General features: G+C 41.4%; 1 protein-coding gene across 1 annotated transcript in view; it reads right to left on the bottom strand.

Annotated features, from left to right (window-relative positions):
- LOC126356041 (gamma-aminobutyric acid receptor alpha-like) overlaps positions 1-26,182 on the bottom strand; it is a 563,407-nt gene that overhangs the window by 33,497 nt on the left and 503,728 nt on the right. The window contains exons 5-9 of the mRNA XM_050006721.1: positions 18,846-18,928; positions 3,654-3,788; positions 3,408-3,560; positions 1,549-1,709; positions 1,247-1,402 (exon numbers count right to left, since the gene is read on the bottom strand). Of these exons, the coding sequence (XP_049862678.1) occupies positions 1,247-1,402; positions 1,549-1,709; positions 3,408-3,560; positions 3,654-3,788; positions 18,846-18,928 (688 nt within the window). The remainder of the gene's footprint in view (positions 1-1,246; positions 1,403-1,548; positions 1,710-3,407; positions 3,561-3,653; positions 3,789-18,845; positions 18,929-26,182) is intronic.

The following is a 26,182-nucleotide window of genomic DNA, read 5'->3' on the forward strand; positions in this document are numbered from 1 at the left end:
AAATGTAAATTATTATGTCAACCGCTTATTCTGTAATAAATTGTTATAATGAGGGCAAGCCTTTGTGCTCACTCTGTACATCGGTGTTGAGTACATCGCTTCAGTTTAACTTCCAAGAAATAGCAAATTCGGATAAATACATCATCTGAAAAGCACATCATCAAAACTTTGGGAAGTAGCTGCGCCATGCAGTTGGTTTAAGGACTATAATAGCAACAAACTGTCACAACTTCGAAAACTTCGTAATTTGTACGATATGTGCACTCAGCATTATCAGTATTTCACTTAGCCCTAAGACTGTGAACTTGCGTCTGCGTAGTACTGCTATGCGAGCATGTAAATGGAAGGAATGCCGTATCTATCGGTTTCCCTCTACATTTCGGAAAGCTATCCTTGCTGTTATTTTTCTCAGTGATCTTTCCCCTTCTGTCTTCCCTTTCTCAAACTTCCTGTAGTTACCCGGTACCACCTGTGGACTCGCGAACCGTGTCATTGTTGGCTGCACGTGTAATTAGCCTGTGAATATGCGCATTTACCTGGCTGGAATGTTTCATGCAGCCAGTAAGGCTGGAAACTAATCCACGTGGTTTAAATCTGTGGAACGTAACTGAAAAGTATTCTGTGTGTTAACGAAACTTGTCGGTTTTTTAGAATTTCTTTTCAGTTAAAAGAATTTTAGTTCTCATAGTACTGTGTTCTCCGAAATTTAAGTGAAAAATTTGGAAATTAATGTATGCAAAAATATAGATACTTATGCTAAGATGTTGTTTGGAGGTGGAGGGTGTCGTGACCCCTCAAGATCCCCCACAGTTCTCCTTTGGGTCCACGTTTGATTACTATTGTACACCTCAGTTCCTGTGGTGCTTGTAGGCTCCTTCCTTCATAATACTTTAGAACACATTAAAAACAATGTGACACTAGAAAGTCGGCTTCAAAGCTGAAACCAAGGTCGTATGCAACAAATGTTTATGACTATAGTCAGAAGTGTCCTTCATTATATAATGATAGTGATGTGTCAACAGGAATTCATTGGCAAGTAACATAAAAATAATGATAAATTAGAACTGCTGGCTTTCTTTGTTTATTTGGTGCTAATCGCCTACAGATGGGCCTTATATAGAGTTTCCGATTGCACTGTATGATGCTGTAACGCGCTGGCAACAACGTTTAAAGTTTTCCAACATATTGCCACAAAGTAATACTGCTGGTCGCAGGTGGGTCCATGTGGTCGGTAGGGTGTTCTTACGTTGTAGATCGGGCAGATGAGCGAGCTGCGCCTGCGGCCGGTCCGCATAGCCGGACTGTTCTCTACCGGCTCCGGTGATGGCGAGAAGGTCTCTTCGAAGGGCCCCTCAATATCTTCCCATTCTTCTTCGTCCACGGGAATTTCGCCGCTACCAACCTGAAGAATGGGAGGAACGGAGATATTACTGTAAGGAATTTGCCAAATGTGACACCACTGAATTGTTAATTGTGAGAACAGTGCCATCGCAGCTACGAAATACAGCGGTTCTGAGATAGCGGCGCGGACAGGACGAGCGCTCACACCTTTGTGAAGTAGTGGACGCCTGCGAACTCGAGCAGCGTGGCTATGCAGTAGAAGAAGCTCATCAGGAGGAACCAGTCGAGCGCCGTGGCGTACCGGACCTTGGGCAGGTCGGTCCGGCTGTCCAGGCTGATGGTCGACAGCGTCAGCACCGTGGTGATGCCTGCGCACGCGCAGCACCGGCGTCTCAAGGTCACGCACCAGCCCCAGCTTCTCAACACCTTAAGTACACTCGTTTCAGCAGAGCGAAAATAAATTACAGAATGGAGAAGTGTCACAGCCAAATGAAGGGTGGGTAATGGTCACATGAGGTATCCAATTGATCGGCGAGGGATCTAATTTCCCAAAAGACATTTCATTGCTTGAACTCATCGTAGTAATTGAGAAAAGCTTAATTAGTGCTTTGAGAGAAAATTTTTCCTTCCACGTTGAGAAATAAAAATCAAATTACAGCACAAATCAAACTTCTCTGCTTCCTCTTGATCTCTGTACTTTTAATAACAATACCGATCCATTTTAATATACATTATATTTCGTGTTTTTTAACAAAACCTGGAGATTTTTTAAAAAATGTGTGAAAACAAAAGAACGGTTAAAAGTTCGCCAAATGATATGTCTAAAAGTAAGAAATACAATAGAAATATTTGACGTACCTTTGAATAGCACTCGAAATCATAATCCACCAGGCAAATATGCTCTACTACTTTTTAAAATTCAAAGTTACACATTGAATTTTAAATTTCCAATCGCCACTTCATTTGCTGTACCCGATTTCGAGGGTCTTTCACATGCTCCCGTAATCTATTTCATTTATTAGTTTTACATTAATCCCTTCACAAACATTTGACTCTTCCTTCCAGATATTTTTTATCATGCTCCTCTATCAGATTGTTGAAAAACTTCCTCTTGTGTACACAGGTCTCCTCTTCTACACAGCAGATACCGGCGTAGTCGTTATCAGTTATTCTAATGGCCTGTGCCATTTCCTGTGATAAAGGCTACAAAGGGAGGTCAGAAACATCCCGAAATGATTTTAAGGGTGTTGCAACGATTCGAAGTTAATTAGCATTCAAGTTAGCCAATCAGGCCGCTGCGCGCGCAAATTCAAGTCGCACGCCAGAGACGGTGTCGTCAAACTATTCTTCGTTTGGTTTCCTACAACCGAAATAGAGAATGATACAAAAATTGGACATGGGACGAAGTAAGGATCGAACCCGAGTCAAAGGCTGAACAATCTCGTGCTCTATCATCTACGCTATGAGACCAACTGGCACTAATTGTGTCTGCCGGTCACCTTGAATCTGCACGCGCAGCCGCCTAATTGGCTAACGTCAACCCTAATTAGTTCAGAAATGGAGCGACGTACCGATTTTTTTCTTAACGATTATTTCGGAGCACAACCTCCTCTGTAACAACCTTACAAGCTTCTCAGACTGTTTCCGACCGCCCTGTAAATGTGCAACTGTGATGATTTTGTACGTAATATGTCTTTTCTATGTCAGAAATAGTTATGACGTTGAGCAGTATCAATCTTTTCATTCCGAGAAGGTAGTAAATTATCGAAACCAGTAATAGCAATAAAGAAGGATTGATACAGCTCCGTGGCACGCATTTAACATTTGACAAAGTGCAAGAAAGGTTATGCACGTTGATTTGACGGTCTTCTATTTGAACAATTGCTATGAGCTAAGTCGTTGTTGTAAGGCGTACGCTATTTATGTCAATAGGAAACTTCAGACCACTAGCCTCTTATCTCAAAATAATCAGAATCTTCTACCATATGCATAGTTCTGACCCCAAAGGTTTGCAACACCTTAACTACAATTATTTTGAGAGATAGTACAATCATTACGAATATTACCCAGTCCAACTCTATCACTTGTTGCTTCTCGATGTATCCAGAAGGATACCCACGAGAGAACCACTATCAGAATGCAAGGTACGTAGACTTGTATCAGGAAGTAACCGGTGTGCCGCTGGAGATTGAAGTTCACTTGGAGGACGGAGAATTCTCCTGCAAACAAAAACAGTTTGCTGTCGACCACTATCCGTAATGCTTTGAAACGTCTGAAACTCATAGGAATGTTTGTGAGAGGGTGTTAGCGACCTTCTCGCCGCTTGTAGGTGAGGTTCCTCTGCGGGTTGCCCATGAGGTCGAACTGGGAGAGCGCCATGCCGGCCACGAAGCTGACGCTGCCCTCCGACTGCCACTGGTACACCAGGTGCCTCGTCGTGTAAGCATCTGCAACAGCAAGTGTGGCCACGCTCTTTGCCATCGCTTCATCACGTGCTTAAAAATTCGATAGGTAACATGCACTGGACATTTATAAAAACGGTATTTACAGATGTTGTACAGACTGAGACAAGTATAAGAAACAGGTGCGAAGAAATCGTAGGCAGCAGAAGAAACATTGCAGCTGATCGACGAAACAAGAATATATAACAATGATCAGGAAAAGATGGGAATACAGCAATTTAAAACACTCAGGAATGAAATGGATATGAAGTGCAGGGAAGCGAAAGGGCTGCAGATAAAAAGATGAACAATTCGAAAAAGAAGTGTCCGAAGCACAGATTTAACATAAAGGAAAGTCAAAATAACTTCCGGAGAATTTAATAGCAAAGGCGTCAACGTTAAAAGGGCAAAATCATTTCCACTACTTAACGCAGATGAAATAGCGGATATGTGTGAAAGGTACATCGAAGATATTTCGTATCTCAGAATAATCTGTTTAGGTTGCCGTACTGTTTGTATAATTTTGACCCTGAAGGTTTCACATATTGTATCCACAAAAACTAGACAGCGACGGCACATTTAACTCACACGTCTAAAACTGAGGTAGGACTGGAATCCGTGACCACTTTGCAAGGCGGTGGACATGACCACCATCCTCTCTCATACTCCTCATGCTTACTGTTGATGTGGTCATCGGTCCTAAGGCTGGTTTGGCGCAGTAGTATATTCTTCCACTCTCATCGCTTGTCACCTTTCAGCACATTTGCCGTATCGAATATTATTAATGACCTGCCTTACGTATTGGTATCTAGGATTGCCACTGTAATTATCACCTTCCATTTGTTCAATTACCGTTTTCACTAGTGCTGATTTTCTGTCTTCGTTTAATTATATTTTTTATTAAACGTTTCCTCTCGTTGACCGATTGCAGGACGTCTTCATTCCTTTTTCGAACATTCCATCTAAGCTCCAAATACAGATTTTCGTTAATCTTCTTGTTGTCTCGAGATCTATAGTTTTGGTTGATAGCAGGTGTGTCTTTTTGAAATAAGTCCTATTGTCTTGTATAATCCTAGTTACTAGGTATTTCATGCATCTTATTTCTTTATCCATGAGCTTCCGTGATTAGCAAAGTGTTTCAACTATGCAAGAGGTTTGCCAAGTTCAAAGTTTAGCTATCTAGCTTGTTCATCTATTGCTCACCAAATTATCTTAGTTTTTTTTTTGTTTATACGCATATTATTCCCATAAGCAAGCGTGGCTACTCACAGTTTCTGTTAACTTTTGGCGATCCATAGAAATAGTCTTTTGCTTCCTCATCACCTGTTCAGCATAACAGTTAAATATCAGTGACGAGAAATGATGATCTTGTCCTATACTTCTTTTCATTTTGGCCTCTCCTGTCGTTCCATTAGTACACACCAGTCCAATCTCCTTTGCACAAAACAGATTAACTTTTCATCACTATATCTGATACCACACGGACGAAGAGCTGAAAATACTCATATTTGCTTTCATTCAACATTATCAAAAGTATTCTTCAAATCTACTAATATAATGTACGTTGTCTGGTCTTTTTTCTAATCTGCCTTCTATTAATAGCCGCAGAGCTATAACTGCTTTCTAGTGCCCCTGCCTCTCCTAGAACTGAACTGTTCCGCTCCTGATCTACATTCAGTTTTCCTTCCCAGTCTTGGCTAAAGTACTCCTGTGGAATTTTTGATGTAATACTTCACTAATATTCGATACTGTTCATATTCATCCTATCCCCAGTTTTATAAATCTCATTTACATGCTAATATAATTTTTTCTCAACCGATTAGACTTATAACCAGGAGAATAAAGCTTTTTAAAATACAAAGCAAATCATTTATTCGCCCCCAACCGTCATCTTACTCCACGTCCTACTTTTGAATTGTACTAATTTCTTATGGGCTGCTGTAACGTTTCTCCGACTACTGATTTCATCTTCTCACTTTATTTTCTGCTTCAGCCAACTACGCATCTCTAATGACTGTGACTCTCATTTTATACTACTTAAAGTAACTGAATATTATTCTGTTAACAACAAAATCAATGTTATTCTTCTCAATTTTGTAATAATTGTATAACATCTGTTCACTATCTACTCTTTTTTAAAGTTTTCTCCATTATCAGTTACTTTCATTTCTGAATGACCGATATTATGGTCACTTTCAACCTTTTTCTGTTTTTGTTGTTTATTCACTAATTCCAGTTAGTCATCCGTCATCCATGGCTGGATGTTTCTATTATAGCACCTATTCTGCTGCATTTACCACGCTTTTTTACGGGAATTATATTGTTTTTTCCATGTCATAAGTCCTGAAAGTGACATCTTCTTTTGTCATATGTTATTCCAATCCAATCGAAATCTTAATTCTTTCGACTTATCTAGATACCAAATTATCAGCTGCATTCTCTTTACCAAATTATGTGACAACTAAACTTCATTAGTACTGGGTTACGGTCAATTACGATGTCAGCACCTGGATAACTCTTGCAGTTCTTAATTTGGCCACTGAATCTTTTTTTTAACAAAGTACGGTCACTCGGATATTTTCTTTGATCCCATTACATGCCTACTTCCTTCTCAACGTGCTATCGATAAAGATATTCGCAACAAGTAACACAGCACAGAATTCTATTAATACTTCTGCCATCTCACTTCACTTGTCGATGCCGAACTCTCTCGGTATTTTCTTTTACCTATCTTCACCGACAACTGCATCCGTTATGCCTGTATTCCTGTCTATTTTAACATATTTGACAGGCGTATTAAAATTATCACACATTTCTTCAGTTTCATACGTGTCTAAGCCCGAAACATATGTCTTGAGCTTCAGTGACAACCTTGTTGTAATCGTGTATGAGACATTAGTGATTGAGTAAACGAAGAACTCAGTAATAAATATATTTTCTTCTTATGTCCCGAATTTCTGGAAATAATTTATTTTCAGTTGGTCTCCAATATAAGTTTAAATTGTGCTGTTTGAAACTAAACTGGAGGAAGATCATGGAACATAGTGAAATTTTTTATTTACTCTGGCAAGAGTAATGGCTATAAAACTATAAATTAAACAATTAATGTGCTAATTAATACTGAATTTTAAGGAGTATAAGTGCAAACACAAGTTAAAGAAATTTCAGGATTCAGAATCGATTAGATTAATCGATAGCCAAATGCTGTAGTATAAATTTGTAAAGAAAACAATCTCTGTCATTTAGAACTTTCATAATTGTTTGTGCAAAAAACTGAAAATAATAGTATTTAAAAAAGGAACATGAATAAGAAGTCTCAATTGTGTTGCTGCTACAATTGCATAGAAGATTACTTTTACTTCAGAAGCTGTCATTTCGTGTACGGTGCGACCAGTATTGTTATCGCTTTCATGTCATGGTTTGTAGACAGATTTTGATCTGTAAGTGAAAAATAGTCTTTCTAGAGATGCTGCCAAAATCTTAGTTGACGAGAAAGAAGTTTCAGTCACAAGAGATTTTGAACAACTGTATGATTCCACACTGACCTAGCAGTACCGTGTGCAAGACAGAGGTACAGTGAAGAGGAACATCCTATGACACACAGATTTAAACCTGTTCAGCTTGGAGTGACGATGATTTACTAAAAACTATCAAAGATGAAGCAGCTCAGTTTCAAACAAACGGGTATAACTTAGTAATACCCGTGTTTATATCAGATATCCGAGTGTAACGTAAATATTATGAACCACTTCTAGAGAGTAGAAAAAGAAGCAGATTTCTTTGATTTTACTGAAAATAAAACTGTTACTGCGCTTCATGAAATGAGCATCAAATTATCTTGCACATTCTTATGATTTTTGTAAATAAACTAAGAAACGAGCACAGGTACTTACAACCTGCTAAAAAGATAAGAATTGGTACAGGAAAGTAATGCAATGCATTTTTTGAACAGAGATTTAATTCTTGGATGATATTATGAATACCTCATGGCAAGCAAAAGTGTCAAAACTTCATTTGGTTTAGAATTACAAGTGTTTAAACTATGCATAAAATAGAATTCATAGAAATGACTCAACCCAATTTATTCATGCAAATATTTTAAACTGAATTTTCAAAAATTCTACTATACACACTTGAGGTCTCTTTACACCATTACATGTAACCTCTCAGAGCACCCTCAAATCTGGTACTCTGCAGTTACTAAAAGCATTCAGCAGTCTATATGACAGAAATATATCTATATTTAACACCGTAGTGTTACTTTATTCAGTTAAGGTATTTCCCAACAGAAATGTGTTGTTTGCATAAATCCTGGTGTATGGAAAGCAAGTATGAGTATGAGTCGAAACAAGGCCCCCGGAGTAGACAACATTCCATTGGAACTACTGACGGCCTTGGGAGAGCCAGTCCTGACAAAACTGTACCACTTAGTGAGCAAGATGTAGGAGACAGGCGAAATACCCTCAGACTTCAAGAAGAATATAATAATTCCCATCCCAAAGAAAGCAGGTGTTGACAGATGTGAAAATTACCGAACTATCAGTTTAATAAGTCACAGCTGCAAAATACTAACGCGAATTCCTTACAGACGAATGGAAAAACTAGTAGACGCCGACCTCGGGGAAGATCATTTTGGATTCCGTAGAAATGTTGGAACACGTGAGGCAATACTCACCCTACGACGTATCTTAGAAGCTAGATTAAGGAAGGGGAAACCTACGTTTCTAGCATTTGTAGACTTAGAGACAGATTCTGACAATGTTGATTGGAATAATCTCTTTCAAATTCTGAAGGTGGCAGGGGTAAAATACAAGGAGCGAAAGGCTATTTACAATTTGTACAGAAACCAGATGGCAGTTATAAGAGTCGAGGGACATGACAGGGAAGCAGTGGTTGGGAAGGGAGTGAGACAGGGTTGTAGTCTCTCCCCGATGTTATTCAATCTGCATATTGAGTAAGCAGTGAAGGAAATAAAAGAAAAATTCGGAGTAGGTATTAAAATCCATGGAGAAGAAATCAAAATGTTGAGGTTCGCCGATGACATCGTAATTCTGTCAGAGACAGCAAAGGACTTGGAAGAGCAGTTGAACGAATGGATAGTGTCTTGAAAGGAGGATACAAGATGAACATCAACAAAAGCAAAACGAGGATAATGGAATGTAGTCTAATTAAGTTGGGTGATGCTGAGGGAATTAGATTAGGAAATGAGACACTTAAAGTAGTAAAGGAGTTTTGCTATTTGGGGAGCAAAATAACTGATGATGGTCGAAGTAGAGAGGATATAAAATGTAGACTGGCAATGGCAAGGAAAGCGTTTCTGAAGAAGAGAAATTTGTTAACATCGAGTAAGATTTAAGTGTCAGGAAGTCATTTCTGAAAGTATTTGTATGGAGTGTAGCCATGTATGGAAGTGAAACATGGACGATAAATAGTTTGGACAAGAAGAGAATAGAAGCTTTCGAAATGTGGTGCTACAGAAGAATGCTGAAGATTAGATGGGTAGATCACATAACTAATGAGGAAGTATTGAACAGGATTGGGGAGAAGCGAAGTTTGTGGCACAACTTGACCAGAAGAAGGGATCGGTTGGTAGGACATGTTCTGAGGCATCAAGGGATCACTAATTTAGTATTGGAAGGCAGCATGGAGGGTAAAAATTGTAGAGGGAGACCAAGAGATGACTATACTAAGCAGATTCAGAAGGGTGTAGGTTGCAGTAGGTACTGGGAGATGAAGAAGCTTGCACAAGATAGAGTAGCATGGAGAGCTGCATCAAACCAGTCTCAGGACTGAAGACCACAACAACAACATGGAAAGCAAAAGGATCTCACATTCCCCTGTTAACGTCACTTTAAAAATGGATAACTTTTCCCTCTTCTATACAAGGGAAAGATCACAATATGCGATAGTTGCGGGTCACATATTACAATCGCTGCTATAAATGACATGCACACATAAACTGGGCTCATATTAGAGGGGAGGTGACTCAGGTAGCAATGCGCACGCGATACTGTTACACAGCTATTAGTGAAGTTGAGCTGCATGTTAGAATCATAACCACTGTTGGCGGTAACCACACAAAACACTATCTGTTCAAAGTATTTGGATGACTTAATGAGCCCATTTAATACCCAATTGTAAAGCAACAGACGCGTACGTAATAAAATGAATCATTTTCTAAAAGTTTTGTTCGGCATTATAATTACACCGCCACTGATTTACTTCCAATCGAACGCCTACCAGTGCAATGACAAAAGTTTTGAAAGACATGCAGATGACGAAGTACCTCTGAACTTCATACTGAGGTAAGAATCTCACGACTTAAAACTGATTCTACACTAACTGTGGCTTTCTAAATAAAAAGAGCTTTCCCATATGAAATTAATTTATCGAAACTTCTCTGGAACACTTATATTCGTTAATAAATTTAGGAAGGATAGGAACACAGCAGTCAGTCGCAATCCTACTGGCTTTTTGTTATTCTTGCTTATACAGGTTTCATCTATAAATAGCATCTTCAGTACATCTGAGTGAGTTACCATCCGACAGAATTTAAAAAAAAAATGGCTCTGAGCACTATGGGAGTTAACTGCTGCGGTCATCAGTCCCCTAGAACTCAGAACTACTTAAACCTAATTAATCTAAGGACATCGCACACATCCATGCCCGAGGCAGGATTCGAACCTGCGACCGTAACAGTCGCGCGGGTCCAGAGTGTAGCGCCTAGAACCGCTCGACCACTACGGCCGGCTCCGACAGAATTGCAGGAGTACCTGTCACCATATGACTTTACTGGTGTACAGGCCCTTAGAGGGGAGGGCACTTTTAATTGAAATTCGCTGTCTGGTGCCGCAGTGCCTGTTGCTTCCGACTTGCATGCATGCATAAAACAATGGACTCGTTTGAGTCAAAGATCAGAGTCACATCAAAAGGCATTATGTGCAGACAGAGGGCGCGATGTGGAAACAAGGACTAAATCTGACAAGCAGTAGCAGAGAGGGGGGCTACACCTACCACGTTGACAGCCTGCGTAGCACCACTAAAATTCAATGGCTGCTAGTGATTGGTGGAGATGGATACACAGAAAAGTTTTTTTAAAAAGTGTGCTGTTGTCCGACATGATTGGTATTGAAGTACGAGGGTTGACTGAAAAATATTGCATCCACCTTCGTAGCTCTTCAACAGTTGGCAGCAGTGGTATGCGGCAGGTATAGTCTTGTTCCGTAGCCTCTTCTCTACAGCTCCAGTCGGCGGGAAGCCTTAGCAATGAACGGCTGTGTTGTTACAGTGTAAAGTATGGAACCCTGCGCAGACGGTCCATCAATGCGATTTAAGCAACGTGCAGTCACTGAATTCTTGACCACAGAAGGTGTCACCCCAAAGGAGAGCTGGGGTGCAAATTTCTCGACCTCCGCTATCGGGTGGAGAAATGTAGGGTCCCCCTGAATAGGTCAGGCGTGCACTACACGCCGGAAGCGGCTACGAGGGTAGCGGAGTACGTGTGGAGTGCACATGGGGTTTTTTTAGGTGAGAGAATTCCCTCCCTAGGCCCGACAAGACGCCTCCTGAGACGCGGCAAGGCAGTAGGCAAAATGCAACAAGGAATAACAATATTAATGTGCTTATAGTAAACTGCAGGAGCGTCTATAGAAAGGTCCCAGAACTGCTCTCATTAATAAACGGTCACAACGCCCATATAGTACTAGGAACAGAAAGTTGGCTGAAACCAGACGTAAACAGTAATGAAATGATAAACTCGGATTGGAATGTATACCGCAGAGATAGGCTGGACAGTGAAGGGGGAGGCGTGTTTATAGCGATAAGAAGTGCAATAGTATCGAAGGAAATTTACGGAGATTCGAATTGTGAAATGATTTGGGTGAAGGTCACAGTTAAAGCAGGCTCAGACATGGTAATTGGATGTCTCTATAGGCCCCCCCCCCCCCCCCCATGAACCATGGACCTTGCCGTTGGTGGGGAGGCTTGCGTGCCTCAGCGATACAGATGGCCGTACCGTAGGTGCAACCACAACGGAGGGGTATCTGTTGAGAGGCCAGACAAACGTGTGGTTCCTGAAGAGGGGCAGCAGCCTTTTCAGTAGTTGCAGGGGCAACAGTCTGGATGATTGACTGATCTGGCCTTGCAACATTAACCAAAACGGCCTTGCTGTGCTGGTACTGCGAACGGCTGAAAGCAAGGGGAAACTACAGCCGTAATTTTTCCCGAGGACATGCAGCTTTACTGTATGATTAAATGATGATGGCATCCTCTTGGGTAAAATATTCCGGAGGTAAAATAGTCCCCCATTCGGATCTCCGGGCGGGGACTACTCAGGAGGATGTCGTTATCAGGAGAAAGAAAACTGGCGTTCTACGGATCGGAGCGTGGAATGTCAGATCCCTTAATCGGGCAGGTAGGTTAGAAAATTTAAAAAGGGAAATGGATAGGTTAAAGTTAGATATAGTGGGAATTAGTGAAGTTCGGTGGCAGGAGGAACAAGACTTCTGGTCAGGTGACTACAGGGTTATAAACACAAAATCAAATAGGGGTAATGCAGGAGTAGGTTTAATAATGAATAGGAAAATAGGAATGCGGGTAAGCTACTACAAACAGCATAGTGAACGCATTGTTATGGCCAAGATAGATACGAAGCCCACACCTACTACAGTAGTACAAGTTTATATGCCAACTAGCTCTGCAGATGATGAAGAAATTGAAGAAAAGTACGATGAAATAAAAGAAATTGTTCAGATAGTGAAGGGAGACGAAAATTTAATAGTAATGGGTGACTGGAATTCGAGTGTAGGAAAAGGGAGAGAAGGAAACATAGTAGGTGAATATGGATTGGGGCTAAGAAATGAAAGAGGAAGCCGCCTAGTAGAATTTTGCACAGAGCACAACTTAATCATAACTAACACTTGGTTTCAGAATCATGAAAGAAGGTTGTATACGTGGAAGAACCCTGGAGATACTAAAAGGTATCAAATAGATTATATAATGGTAAGACAGAGATTTAGGAACCAGGTTTTAAGTTGTAAGACATTTCCAGGGGCAGATGTGGACTCGGACCACAATCTATTGGTTATGACCTGTAGATTAAAACTGAAGAAACTGCAAAAATGTGGGAAATTAAGGAGATGGGACCTGGATAAACTGAAAGAACCAGAGGTTGTACAGAGTTTCAGGGAGAGCATAAGGGAACAATTGACAGGAATAGGGGAAAGAAATACAGTAGAAGAAGAATGGGTAGCTCTGAGGGATGAAGTAGTGAAGGCAGCAGAGGATAAAGTAGGTAAAAAGACGAGGGCTGCTAGAAATCCTTGGGTAACAGAAGAAATATTGAATTTAATTGATGAAAGGAGAAAATATAAAAATGCAGTAAATGAAGCAGGCAAAAAGGAATACAGACGTCTCAAAAATGAGATCGACAGGAAGTGCAAAATGGCTAAACAGGGATGGCTAGAGGACAAATGTAAGGATGTAGAAGCTTATCTCACTAGGGGTAAGATAGATACTGCCTACAGGAAAATTAAAGAGACCTTTGGAGAGAAGAGAACCACGTGTATGAATATCAAGAGCTCAGATGGCAACCCAGTTCTAAGCAAAGAAGGGAAGGCAGAAAGGTGGAAGGAGTATATAGAAGGTTTATACAAGGGTGATGTACTTGAGGACAATATTATGGAAATGGAAGAGGATGTAGATGAAGACGAAATGGGAGATACGATACTGCGTGAAGAGTTTGACAGAGCACTGAAAGACCTGAGTCGAAACAAGGCCCCCGGAGTAGACAACATTCCATTAGAACTACTGACGGCCTTGGGAGAGCCAGTCATGACCAAACTCTTCCAGCTGGTGAGCAAGATGTATGAGACAGGCGAAATACCCTCAGACTTCAAGAAGAATATAATAATTCCAATCCCAAAGAAAGCAGGTGCTGACAGATGTGAAAATTACCGAACTATCAGTTTAATAAGTCACAGCTGCAAAATACTAACGCGAATTCTTTACAGACGAATGGAAAAACTGGTAGATGCGGACCTCGGGGAGGATCAGTTTGGATTCCGTCGAAATGTTGGAACACGTGAGGCAATACTGACCTTACGACTTATCTTAGAAGAAAGATTAAGAAAAGGCAAACCTACGTTTCTAGCATTTGTAGACTTAGAGAAAGCTTTTGACAAAGTTGACTGGAATACTCTTTTTCAAATTCTAAAGGTGGCAGGGGTAAAATACAGGGAGCGAAAGGCTATTTACAATTTGTACAGAAACCAGATGGCAGTCATAAAAGTCGAGGGGCATGAAAGGGAAGCAGTGGTTGGGAAAGGAGTGAGACAGGGTTGTAGCCTCTCCCCGATGTTATTCAATCTGTATATTGAGCAAGCAGTAAAGGAAACAAAAGAAAAATTTGGAGTAGGTATTAAAATTCATGGAGACGAAGTAAAAACTTTGAGGTTCGCCGATGACATTGTAATTCTGTCAGAGACGGCAAAGGACTTGGAAGAGCAGTTGAACGGAATGGACAGTGTCTTGAAAGGAGGATATAAGATGAACATCAACAAAAGCAAAACGAGGATAATGGAATGTAGTCAAATTAAATCGGGTGATGCTGAGGGAATTAGATTAGGAAATGAGACACTTAAAGTAGTAAAGGAGTTTTGCTATTTAGGAAGTAAAATAACTGATGACGGTCGAAGTAGAGAGGATATAAAATGTAGACTGGCAATGGCAAGGAAAGCGTTTCTGAAGAAGAGAAATTTGTTAAGATCGAGTATAGATTTATGTATCAGGAAGTCGTTTCTGAAAGTATTTGTTTGGAGTGTAGCCATGTATGGAAGTGAAACATGGACGATTACTAGTTTGGACAAGAAGAGAATAGAAGCTTTCGAAATGTGGTGCTACAGAAGAATACTGAAGATAAGATGGATAGATCACGTAACTAATGAGGAGGTATTGAATAGGATTGGGGAGAAGAGAAGTTTGTGGCACAACTTGACTAGAAGAAGGGATCGGTTGGTAGGACATGTTTTGAGGCATCAAGGGATCACAAATTTAGCGTTGGAGGGCAGCGTGGAGGGTAAAAATCGTAGAGGGAGACCGAGAGATGAGTACACTAAGCAGATTCAAAAGGATGTAGGTTGCAGTAGGTACTGGGAGATGAAGCAGCTTGCACAGGATAGAGTAGCATGGAGAGCTGCATCAAACCAGTCCCAGGACTGAAGACAACAACAACAACATATAGGCCCCCGGGCTCAGCAGCTGTTGTGGCTCAGCACCTGAAGAATAATTTGGAAAATATTTCGAGTAGATTTCCCCACCATGTTATAGTTCTGGGTGGAGATTTTAATTTGCCGGATATAGACTGGGAGACTCAGACGTTCATAACGGGTGGCAGGGACAAAGAATCTAGTGAAATATTTTTAAGTGCTTTATCTGAAAACTACCTTGAGCAGTTAAACAGAAAACCGACTCGTGGCGATAACATATTAGACCTTCTGGTGACAAACAGACCCGAACTATTTGAATCAGTTAATGCAGAACAGGGAATCAGCGATCATAAAGCGGTTACTGCATCGATGATTTCAGCCGTAAATAGAAATATTAAAAAAGGTAGGAAGATTTTTCTGTTTAGCAAAAGTGACAAAAAGCAGATTTCAGAGTACTTGGTGGCTCAACACAAAAGTTTTGTCTCAAGTACAGACAGTGTTGAGGATCAGTGGACAAAGTTCAAAACCATGGTACAATATGCGTTAGATGAGTATGTGCCAAGCAGGATCGTAAGAGATGGGAAAGAGCCACCGTGGTACAACAACCGAGTTAGAAAACTGCTGCGGAAGCAAAGGGAACTTCACAGCAAACATAAACGTAGCCAAAGCCTTGCAGACAAACAAAAATTACGCGAAGCGAAATGCTGCAGTGTGAGGAGGGCTATGCGAGAGGCTTTCAATGAGTTCGAAAGTAAAGTTCTATGTACTGACTTGGCAGAAAATCCTAAGAAATTTTGGTCCTATGTCAAAGCGGTAGGTGGATCAAAACAAAATGTCCAGACACTCTGTGACCAAAATGGTACTGAAACAGAGGATGACAGACTAAAGGCCGAATTACTAAATGTCTTCTTCCAAAGCTGTTTCACAGAGGAAGACTGCACTGTAGTTCCTTCTCTAGATTGTCGCACAGTTGACAAAATGGTAGATATCGAAATAGACGACAGAGGGATAGAGAAACAATTAAAATCGCTCAAAAGAGGAAAGGCCGCTGGTCCTGATGGAATACCAGTTCGATTTTACACAGAGTACGCGAAGGAACTTGCCCCCCTTCTTGCAGCGGTGTACCGTAGGTCTCTAGAAGAGCGAAGCGTTCCAAAGGATTGGAAAAGGGCACAGGTCATCCCCGTTTTCAAGAAGGGACGTCAAACAGATGTGCAGAACTATAGACCTATATCTCTAACGTCGATCAGTTGTAGAATTTTGGAACACGTATTATGTTCGAGTATAATGTCTTTTCTGGAGACTAGAAATCAACTCTGTAGGAATCAGCATGGGTTTCGAAAAAGACGGTCGTGTGAAACCCAGCTCTCGCTATTCGTCCACGAGACTCAGAGGGCCTTAGACACGGGTTCACAGGTAGATGCCGTGTTTCTTGACTTCCGCAAGGCGTTTGACACAGTTCCCCACAGTCGTTTAATGAACAAAGTAAGAGCATATGGACTATCAGATCAATTTTGTGATTGGATTGAGGAGTTCCTAGATAACAGAACGCAGCATGTCATTCTCAATGGAGAGAAGTCTTCCGAAGTAAGAGTGATTTCAGGTGTGCCGCAGGGGAGTGTCATAGGACCGTTGCTATTCACAATATACATAAATGACCTGGTGGATGACATCGGAAGTTCACTGAGGCTTTTTGCAGATGATGCTGTGGTGTATCGAGAGGTTGCAACAATGGAAAATTGTACTGAAATGCAGGAGGATCTGCAGCGAATTGACGCATGGTGCACGGAATGGCAATTGAATCTCAATGTAGACAAGTGTAATGTGATGCGAATACATAGAAAGATAGGTCCCTTATCATTTAGCTACAAAATAGCAGGTCAGCAACTGGAAGTAGTTAATTCCATAAATTATCTGGGAGTACTCATTAGGAGTGATTTAAAATGGAATGATCATATAAAGTTGATCGTCGGTAAAGCAGATGCCAGACTGAGATTCATTGGAAGAATCTTAAGGAAATGCAATCCGACAACAAAGGAAGTAGGTTACAGTACGCTTGTTCGCCCAATGCTTGAATACTGCTCAGCAGTGTGGGATCCGCACCAGGTAGGGTTGATAGAAGAGATAGAGAAGATCCAACGGAGAGCAGCGCGCTTCGTTACAGGATCATTTAGTAATTGCGAAAGCGTTACGGAGATGATAGATAAACTCCAGTGGAAGACTCTGCAGGAGAGACGCTCAGTAGCTCGGTACGGGCTTTTGTTAAAGTTTCGAGAACATACCTTCACCGAAGATTCAAGCAGTATATTGCTCCCTCCTACGTATATCTCGCGAAGAGACCATGAGGATAAAATCAGAGAGATTAGAGCCCACACAGAAGCATACCGACAGTCCTTCTTTCCACGTACAATACGAGACTGGAATAGAAGGGAGAACCGATAGAGGTACTCAGGGTACCCTCCGCCACACACCGTCAGGTGGCTTGCGGAGTATGGATGTAGATGTAGATGTAGAAGGAGATTCATCAGAGAATGAAAGAAGTTTATAGTGATTGTGTTGATGTGAGTACTGTGCGTCGTTGGGGGAGTAAGCTTAAAGATGTCGAAACGGGAACATCCGACCTGCGTGGCAAAGAGTTGGACGTCCTGAGACAACAACCACCGAGTTTCGCAAGCAAAATGTTGATATCCGAAGATCTGTGCACGATAGGTACTCCAGATGCTGACTCCTGAAATGAAAACGCTTAGACTTGAAATTTGCCAGGAACTCCTCTCGCATTACGAGAATGAAGGCGACGCATTTCTCCATTCAGATGTGACAGAAGACGAAACGTGGGTACACAATTACGATCCGGAGATGAAACGTCAGTCTATGGAATATCGACACAAAGACTCGCCCCATAAAAAGAAGTTCAAGACGCAGCCCTCAGCTGGAAAAATCATGGCCACCGTGTTCTGGGACGCATATGGTCTTATCCATATTGATTTCCTTGATCGTGGAACAATAAGAAATTGAGAGCGTTACATCACAACGCTGTCAGCTCTGAAACGACGGCTAGCAAGGGTCCAAAGGAAAAGGGAAATGTTTTCCTGCAGCATGACAATGCCAAACCACACACTTCACGCGCCACCACAGCAGAACTTCAGAGACTGAATCTCACCGCCGTACTGCATCCTCCATGCAGTCCAGATTTAGCACCGTATTACTTTCATCTGTTCCCGATAATGAAAGACGGTCTGCAGGGATATAATTATGCCTCTGATGAAGACGTTGAGAGAACTGTGTGACTGTGGTTGCGGAAACAGAGTGTCGACTTCTTCCGTGACGGCTTCACAACACTTGTTCATCGTTGGCAGAAATGTATCCAATTGGCTGGTGATTATATGGAATTATTAAAATATTTCCACACAAACCCAACTAACGAAGGTGGAGGCATTACTCTTCATTCAACCCCTGTAAATACTTTCGTTTTTTGTGTACACATTGAACATAAATCTCTTACAAGTAGATACACTTAACTAAGTATTCATTGGCCACCCTAAATTGATTCAACTTTTTCATAAATCATCCCCATGACAATTTACGACCACGAAAGTGCAGAAAAGTGAGAGAGTTTAAATGCCTCAAAGATCATGGGAAATGCGGTTAAGTAAGAGAAACAAGCCTGCTCATGAGTGTATGCAGACTACGAGGATGACACTGCAGGAAACATACAGCTTTTAACTACTAACAATGGTGGTCAGGAACTACATGACACTCTAGATTCTAAAGACAGCAACGTGCATACATTATTTTAAAATAGTTCAAACGTTTATTGAAGTTTATTTCTTAACGATAATACTATTTACAATATACTTACAGCTGCCAAGGATAAGAGGGCAAGATTGTCTGTCCATAGGGAAGTTCCTTAGTTCCATGGGACATTTAGCTTTGATAGTCAGTCTGAAAATAGAAATACGTTTGCGTGAGAAAACAGAAGAATTAAATAATTTTTCTGCTCAAATTTTTTAGACATCATTTCTTCTTACAAATATCTATTAAATTGAAAATGATTATAAATAACTTCAGTAGCACAACAGCATGGATCATGATCATTGTTACATTCTCGCAGGTGTCATACTCATAGAAGAAGTTACCAAACTTTATTAAATCCACTTACCATCTCAATCACTCTTTAAAAGATCTGAATTTATGTTTTGAATTCCATGCAGTTCCATTTTTAGGCCGTTGACCTGCCAGAAAGTGTTTGAAATCACTAATTCGATGTTATAATTGTTAAAAATCGTGACCTGGTAGTAGTCTCCAAAGATTTATCTATGCTTGACATCTTCTAAACTTAGGAACATTTTGAAAATACTAACTAATGCCTGGTCTCTGCTGTACACTGCACAATTTAATGCACTTACAACCGCTATTGGCCTTGTTGGGCTGTTCTATCACTTCCACGAAATTCATAAACAAGATGAACATATGTATGTAGCTCGGGAAAATGTTTTTTTTTTTTTTCACTTGAATAGGCTTGTTGGCGTATTGTTGCTCTGATGGCCAGCACCTGCTAATAAGAGACGTATTTTTGAAGTCGGTAATGTTCCGAAATTCCGCCGCTGCAACGCAGCCGTGCTGTGGACTGCACTCTATTGGCAAGCTACAGACGCCACTACGTAATTATCTGGCGTGTTTCAGTTTGTTTGTATCTCAAACGTCTCCTCCGCCTGAGAATCCAACCGACTGTGAAGTCCATGCGGTCATTCGTTTTGTTCAGTGAGTGTATGGAAAAATATTATGAGCGATAGGATGGTACGGAAATGGGTGAGAGTTTTTAAAGATGACTGTACAAATGAGGGTGATGAAGAAAGACGTGGGTGACCTTCAGTCATTATTGACGATTTAGTGGAGAAATTGATGAAAAAGTGACAGAGAACAGACGCCTTACCATTTCGATGTTATGTGATTAGTTTCCTCAAATATTAAGAAAAGTGCTCTATACAGTTGTTGCATAACGTGTAAATTATCGAAAGTTATGCTGACGCTGGGTACCGAAAACGCTGTCTGAAATTCACAAGGGCAAACGTTTAGCCAGTTCTCTGACTTTCCTAGAGTAGTACAGTGAGAAAGGTGACGGGGTTTTAAGCCAAAGTGTCACATGTGACGAAACATGGGTGGCTTATGTTACGCATGAATCAAAGCACCAGTTGCGGCATTCAACATTACCCAAGAATGTGAAGTTCAAGCAAACAGTTTCAGCCCGGAAAATGATGTGTACTGTTTTCTGCGACAGGAAGAGGGTATTGCTTGTGGATGTTTTGCTTTATGGTGACACAATAAATTCCACGATTTAATATGAGACTTCAAAAATACTGCACCGTGCGATCCAGAACAAAAAGGCTGAGTAAGGGAATCGTTTTGCTTCATGACAACGCCCGTCTATATGCAATCAATCGAACTCAAGAGCTGATCAGATCATTCGGCTGGGAATAACTAGATCGCCCTCCAGACAACCCCGATCTAGCGCCGAGTGACTACCACGTGCCTCTACCTTCGAAGAAGCATCTGTGTGGTCAGCACCACAAAAACGATGATGTCAAAATTACCATGTTCCAGTGGTTGTCTAATCAGGTGGCAGGCTTCTATGATGATGGTATTCAAACACTGGTTGTGCGATACGATAAATGCCTTAATACTGGTGGGAATTATGTAGAACAGTAGATTAAAGTAGAGGTTCTCACCTAAAAGCAAAATTGGTAATAAAAGACTATTTTTATTTTTGTTTTAAAATGGTACTTCCTTTAAAAAAAAAACACGTTGTACCTCCTATATGTGCATAATTTCAAAGAGTCCAATCTCTTACCCATTAGGTCAGTTCCCTCAGTCTCATCTAACAATAGTGGCAGTGTTGTAAAATTAACGACAATCAAAAACTGGAAAGAATTAATTCTTTACTGACGATAACTGGAGAATACTCAAACGAGAAACACACACTTTCATGAAATATGGGATACGAGATCCCTAGACAAAAAATTTGTTTCCTCCTCAAAAGAGCACACTGTTTAGTTGGAGTGCTATAGATGGTACAGAATTGGTACCAGGTAGTCATACGACCTTCCGCTACTTACACAGGTCAAGGCCTTTAAGCCGAGTGTATGTGTCAGTCGGTTGTATAGAGTCAGAGCAGAAAGACGGATCGACATGAAAACGTGATAAAATGAGAGAAATGAGCTATTGTGTATGGACACGTGCATGATCGCGTCGTGGAGTAAGGTGCCCGAACTGCTTATGTATTAATGCGAACTGTGCAACTGGGTGTACCTCTCGAAGCCATGTAATATGGCGGAAGAATAACGACTGTAAAAAGATCCTGATCGGCAGGAACTGGAGACGTGTCACGTCATGTCAATGACAGTCGGTTTGAAATCCGACAGGACGCAGGTCCTTCTCAAACAGCTTCTGCGCTAACAGTGCGGTTAGCGGAGGGACCGGCATGCAGTGGACATTTGCAGTCAGATACGACGCACAGGCCATCGCCCTCAATGGCACATAAAAGAGAACATCATCATTCTCCGAAAATTATTTCGAGCAGTTAGTCCACGAACCCACGCGAATTGTAAATGGTTGCGAAAACACACTTGACCTCTTGGCCACAAACAATCCAGAGTTGATAGAGAGCATCATGACTGATACAGGGATTAGTGATCACAAGGTCATTGTAGCTAGGCTCAATACCATTTCTTCCAAACCCATCAGAAACAAACGCAAAATAATTTTATTTAAAAAAGCGGATAAAGTGCCACTAGAAGCCTTCCTAAAAGACAATTTGCATTCCTTCCGAACTGACTATGCGAATGTAGACGAGATGTGGCTCAAATTCAAAGATATAGTAACAACAGCAATTGAGAGATGCATAGCTCATAAATTGGTAAGAGATGGAACGGATCCCCCGTGGTACACAAAAAAGGTCCGAACGCTGTTGCAGAGGCAACGGAAAAAGCATGCGAAGTTCAGAAGAACGCGAAATCCCGAAGATGGGCTAAAATTTACAGACGCGAGAAATTTGGCACGTACTTCGATGCGAGATGCCTTTAATAGGTTCCACAACGAAACATTGTCTCGAAATTTGGTAGAAAATCCGAAGAAATTCTGGTCGTATGTAAAGTACACAAGCGGCAAGACGCAGTCAATACCTTCGCTGCGCAGTGCCGATGGTACTGTTATCGACGACTGTGCCGCTAAAGCGGAGTTATTGAACGCAGTTTTCCGAAATTCCTTCACCAGGGAAGACGAATGGAATATTCCAGAATTTGAAACACGAACATCTGCTAGCATGAGTTTCTTAGAAGTAGATACCTTAGGGGTTGCGAAGCAACTCAAATCGCTTGATACGGGCAAGTCTTCAGGTCCAGATTGTATACCGATTAGGTTCCTTTCAGATTACGCTGATACTATAGCTCCCTACAGCACTCATATACAACCGCTCGCTCACCGATAGATCTGTACCTACAGATTGGAAAATTGCGCAGGTCGCACCAGTGTTCAAGAAGGGTAGTAGGAGTAATCCATTTAACTACAGACCTATATCATTGACGTCGGTTTGCAGTAGGGTGTTGGAGCATATACTGTATTCAAACATTATGAACCACCTCGAAGGGAACGATCTATTGACACGTAATCAGCATGGCTTCAGAAAACATCGCTCTTGTGCAACGCAGCTAGCTCTTTATTCGCACGAAGTAATGGCCGCTATCGACAGGGGATCTCAAGTTGATTCCGTATTTCTAGATTTCCGGAAAGCTTTTGACACCGTTCCTCACAAGCGACTTCTAATCAAGCTGCGGAGCTATGGGGTATCGTCTCAGTTGTGCGACTGGATTCGTGATTTCCTGTCAGGAAGGTCGCAGTTCGTAGTAATAGACGGCAAATCATCGAGTAAAACTGAAGTGATATCAGGTGTTCCCCAGGGAAGCGTCCTGGGACCTCTACTGTTCCTGATCTATATAAATGACCTGGGTGACAATCTGAGCAGTTCTCTTAGGTTGTTCGCAGATGATGCTGTAATTTACCGTCTAGTAAGGTCATCCGAAGACCAGTATCAGCTGCAAAGCGATTTAGAAAAGATTGCTGTATGGTGTGTCAGGTGGCAGTTGACGCTAAATAACGAAAAGTGTGAGATGATCCACATGAGTTCCAAAAGAAATCCGTTGGAATTCGATTACTCGATAAATAGTACAATTCTCAAGGCTGTCAATTCAACTAAGTACCTGGGTGTTAAAATTACGAACAACTTCAGTTGGAAGGACCACATAGATAATATTGTCGGGAAGGCGAGCCAAAGGTTGCGTTTCATTGGCAGGACACTTAGCAGATGCAACAAGTCGACTAAAGAGACAGCTTACACTACACTCGTTCGTCCTCTGTTAGAATATTGCTGCGCGGTGTGGGATCCTTACCAGGTGGGATTGACGGAGGACATCGAAAGGGTGCAAAAAAGGGCAGCTCGTTTTGTATTATCGCGTTATAGGGGAGAGAGTGTGGCAGATATGATACACGAGTTGGGATGGAAGTCATTACAGCATAGACGTTTTTCGTCGCGGCGAGACCTTTTTACGAAATTTCAGTCACCAACTTTCTCTTCCGAATGCGAAAATATTTTGTTGAGCCCAACCTACATAGGTAGGAATGATCATCAAAATAAAATAAGAGAAATCAGAGCTCGAACAGAAAGGTTTAGGTGTTCGTTTTTCCCGCTCGCTGTTCGGTAGTGGAATAGTAGAGAGATAGTATGATTGTGGTTCGATGAACCCTCTGCCAAGCACTTAAATGTGAATTGCAGAGTAGTCATGTAGATGTAGATGTAGTGGATCATACAATGCAGAAATTGGGCAATAGCGGAATGGAGACGAGTGGTGTGGTCTGAAAAGACGCAATTTTACTTCTTTTTCAAAATAAACAAGGCATTACGAGCGCACGTAGTCCAATGAGGCGTTTAACCCAAAATGCGTGAAGAGAGTAGTTCAGGACAGCGGTGGTTCTATGGTGTTTTTGGTTTTTTTCGTACCACGACTTGGCTTCATTCATTCAAGTTACCGTGGACATGAACCAGGGACTTTATTTCAACGTTATCGGTAACGAAGTATTGCCACTGCTTTGACGTTAACACGATGAGTATGCTGTGGGCACTCCTATCTTCCAAGAAGACAGGGCTACACGTGCACGTTTCTCGTAGACGAACACTCGGGCACTTTTACACACTTCTACTGGCCAGTTAAATCACCAAGCCTCAGTCCCGTTTCCAGGGACCTCCAGCTCCTTTCTGGCCGAGCAGCTCTCCCACTTCCACCCTTTTACCCCTCTCTCAGCGCCACTTGCGTCTGTCCGCTGGCTTTCGTGATTCTCGGATATAACGGGGTTCTTTGGGATGTGTTTTTTGTGTCCTTCCTCACTGGGGACTATTCCCGGCTTGGCACACAAATGTCTGAGGAACCCATGACTTCGTAGTTTGGTCCTTGTAATCCCATCAAGCCATTCAACTTAATCCCACAGAAAATAAAAGGGACTATTTGGATCAGTGGATGAAACGTAGCAGTCACCATCTCTGCAGTTTGCTAGCTTTCTGGGATCCAGTCATCAATGAGTGGTTTTACCTAAAGACGGTATTCCTGAATAAACTTGAGAACTCTGTTCCTCTCCATATTTTGGTAATTATCAAGTTTTGAGGTGGTGTTACACAGCATTAGTGTGATGATTCTCCAGATTATTATTATGTTGTCCAGTGATATTTGTTGTCTTAGTTTGAACACAAAAATTAAGATTTAATAAACGGACCATTCCTCAAATTTGTGACAGTTGACAGCGTTCCCCCATCGTGAACTTAATGAGTGTGAAATTTCCAGATTTACGTACTGTGAAGCATTGAGTAAAAGTTAAATACGCGAAATCTCTCCGAACAGTAATCTGCTGTCTGTTTTCATGCACGGGAGGGGGACGGGGGGAGGGACAAAAATATGGAAACACCACGAACACAACACATTACTATGCCTAACTCTATGTCGGAAAATTTTCGATATTCAAAACAGTTCACAGCCGTATCGGAATCGACAGATACAGGTCCTATATGGTTTTTAAGGGAAGTTAGACCATTCTTCCTACAGAGTAGCGGCAAGTTCAGGTAATAATGATGGAAATGAATAGCGATCCCTCATTTCCAAAGAAGACCAAAGAGGCTTAATAATGTTCAGGTCTGGCGACTTTTGTCGCCATGGAGGATTAGACAATTCATCCTCCTGTCCATAAAACCCCTCCTGGACGATGCGAGCTCTGTGAACGGGATCCTGTATTCTTGAAACAATGAATCACCAGTGGGGAACAAACAATGTGAAGTGGTATGGACCTGATCAGCCAAAATGGTCACATAATCCTTGGCAGTAGTTTGACTCCGAGGAGTAACCACAATATGACTACCCAAATTCTGGCGTTCCCCAGGCCCTTTGCTGTTCCTTATCCATATAAACGATTTGCGAGACAATCTGAACAGTCGTCTTAGGTTGATTGCAGATGACGCTGTCGTTTATCGACTAATAAAGTCATCAGAAGATCAAAACAAACTGCAAAACCATTTAGAAAAGATATCTGAATGGCACGAAAAGTGGCAGTTGACCCTAAATGACGAAAAGTGTGAGGTCTTCCACATGACTGCTAAAAGGAACTCGTTAAACTTCGGTTACTCGATAAATCAGTGTAATCTAAAAGCCGTAAATTCTACTATACCTAGGTATTATAATTACGGCCAACTTAAATTGGAAGGAACACACAGAGAATTTTGTGGGGAAGGCTAACCAAAGACTGCGTTTTATTGGCAGGACACTTAGAAAATGTAACAGACCTACTAAGCAGACTGCCTACACTACGCTGTCCGTCCTCTTTTAGAAAACTGCTGCGCGGTGTGAGATCCTTACCAGATAGAACTGACGGAGTACATCGAAAAGCTTCAAAGAAAGGCAGCACGTTTTGTATTATCGCGCAATGTAGGAGAGAGTGTCACAGAAATGATACAGGATTTGGGGTGGACATCATTAAAAGAAAGGCGTTTTTCGTTGCGACGGAATGTTCTCACGAAATTCCAATCACCAACTTTCTCCACCGAATGCGAAAATATTTTGTTGACACCGACTTACATAGGGAGGAACGATCACCAAGATAAAATAA

The sequence above is a fragment of the Schistocerca gregaria genome, chromosome 3 (assembly GCF_023897955.1).
Source record: "Schistocerca gregaria isolate iqSchGreg1 chromosome 3, iqSchGreg1.2, whole genome shotgun sequence".
Classification (NCBI taxonomy): domain Eukaryota; kingdom Metazoa; phylum Arthropoda; class Insecta; order Orthoptera; family Acrididae; genus Schistocerca; species Schistocerca gregaria.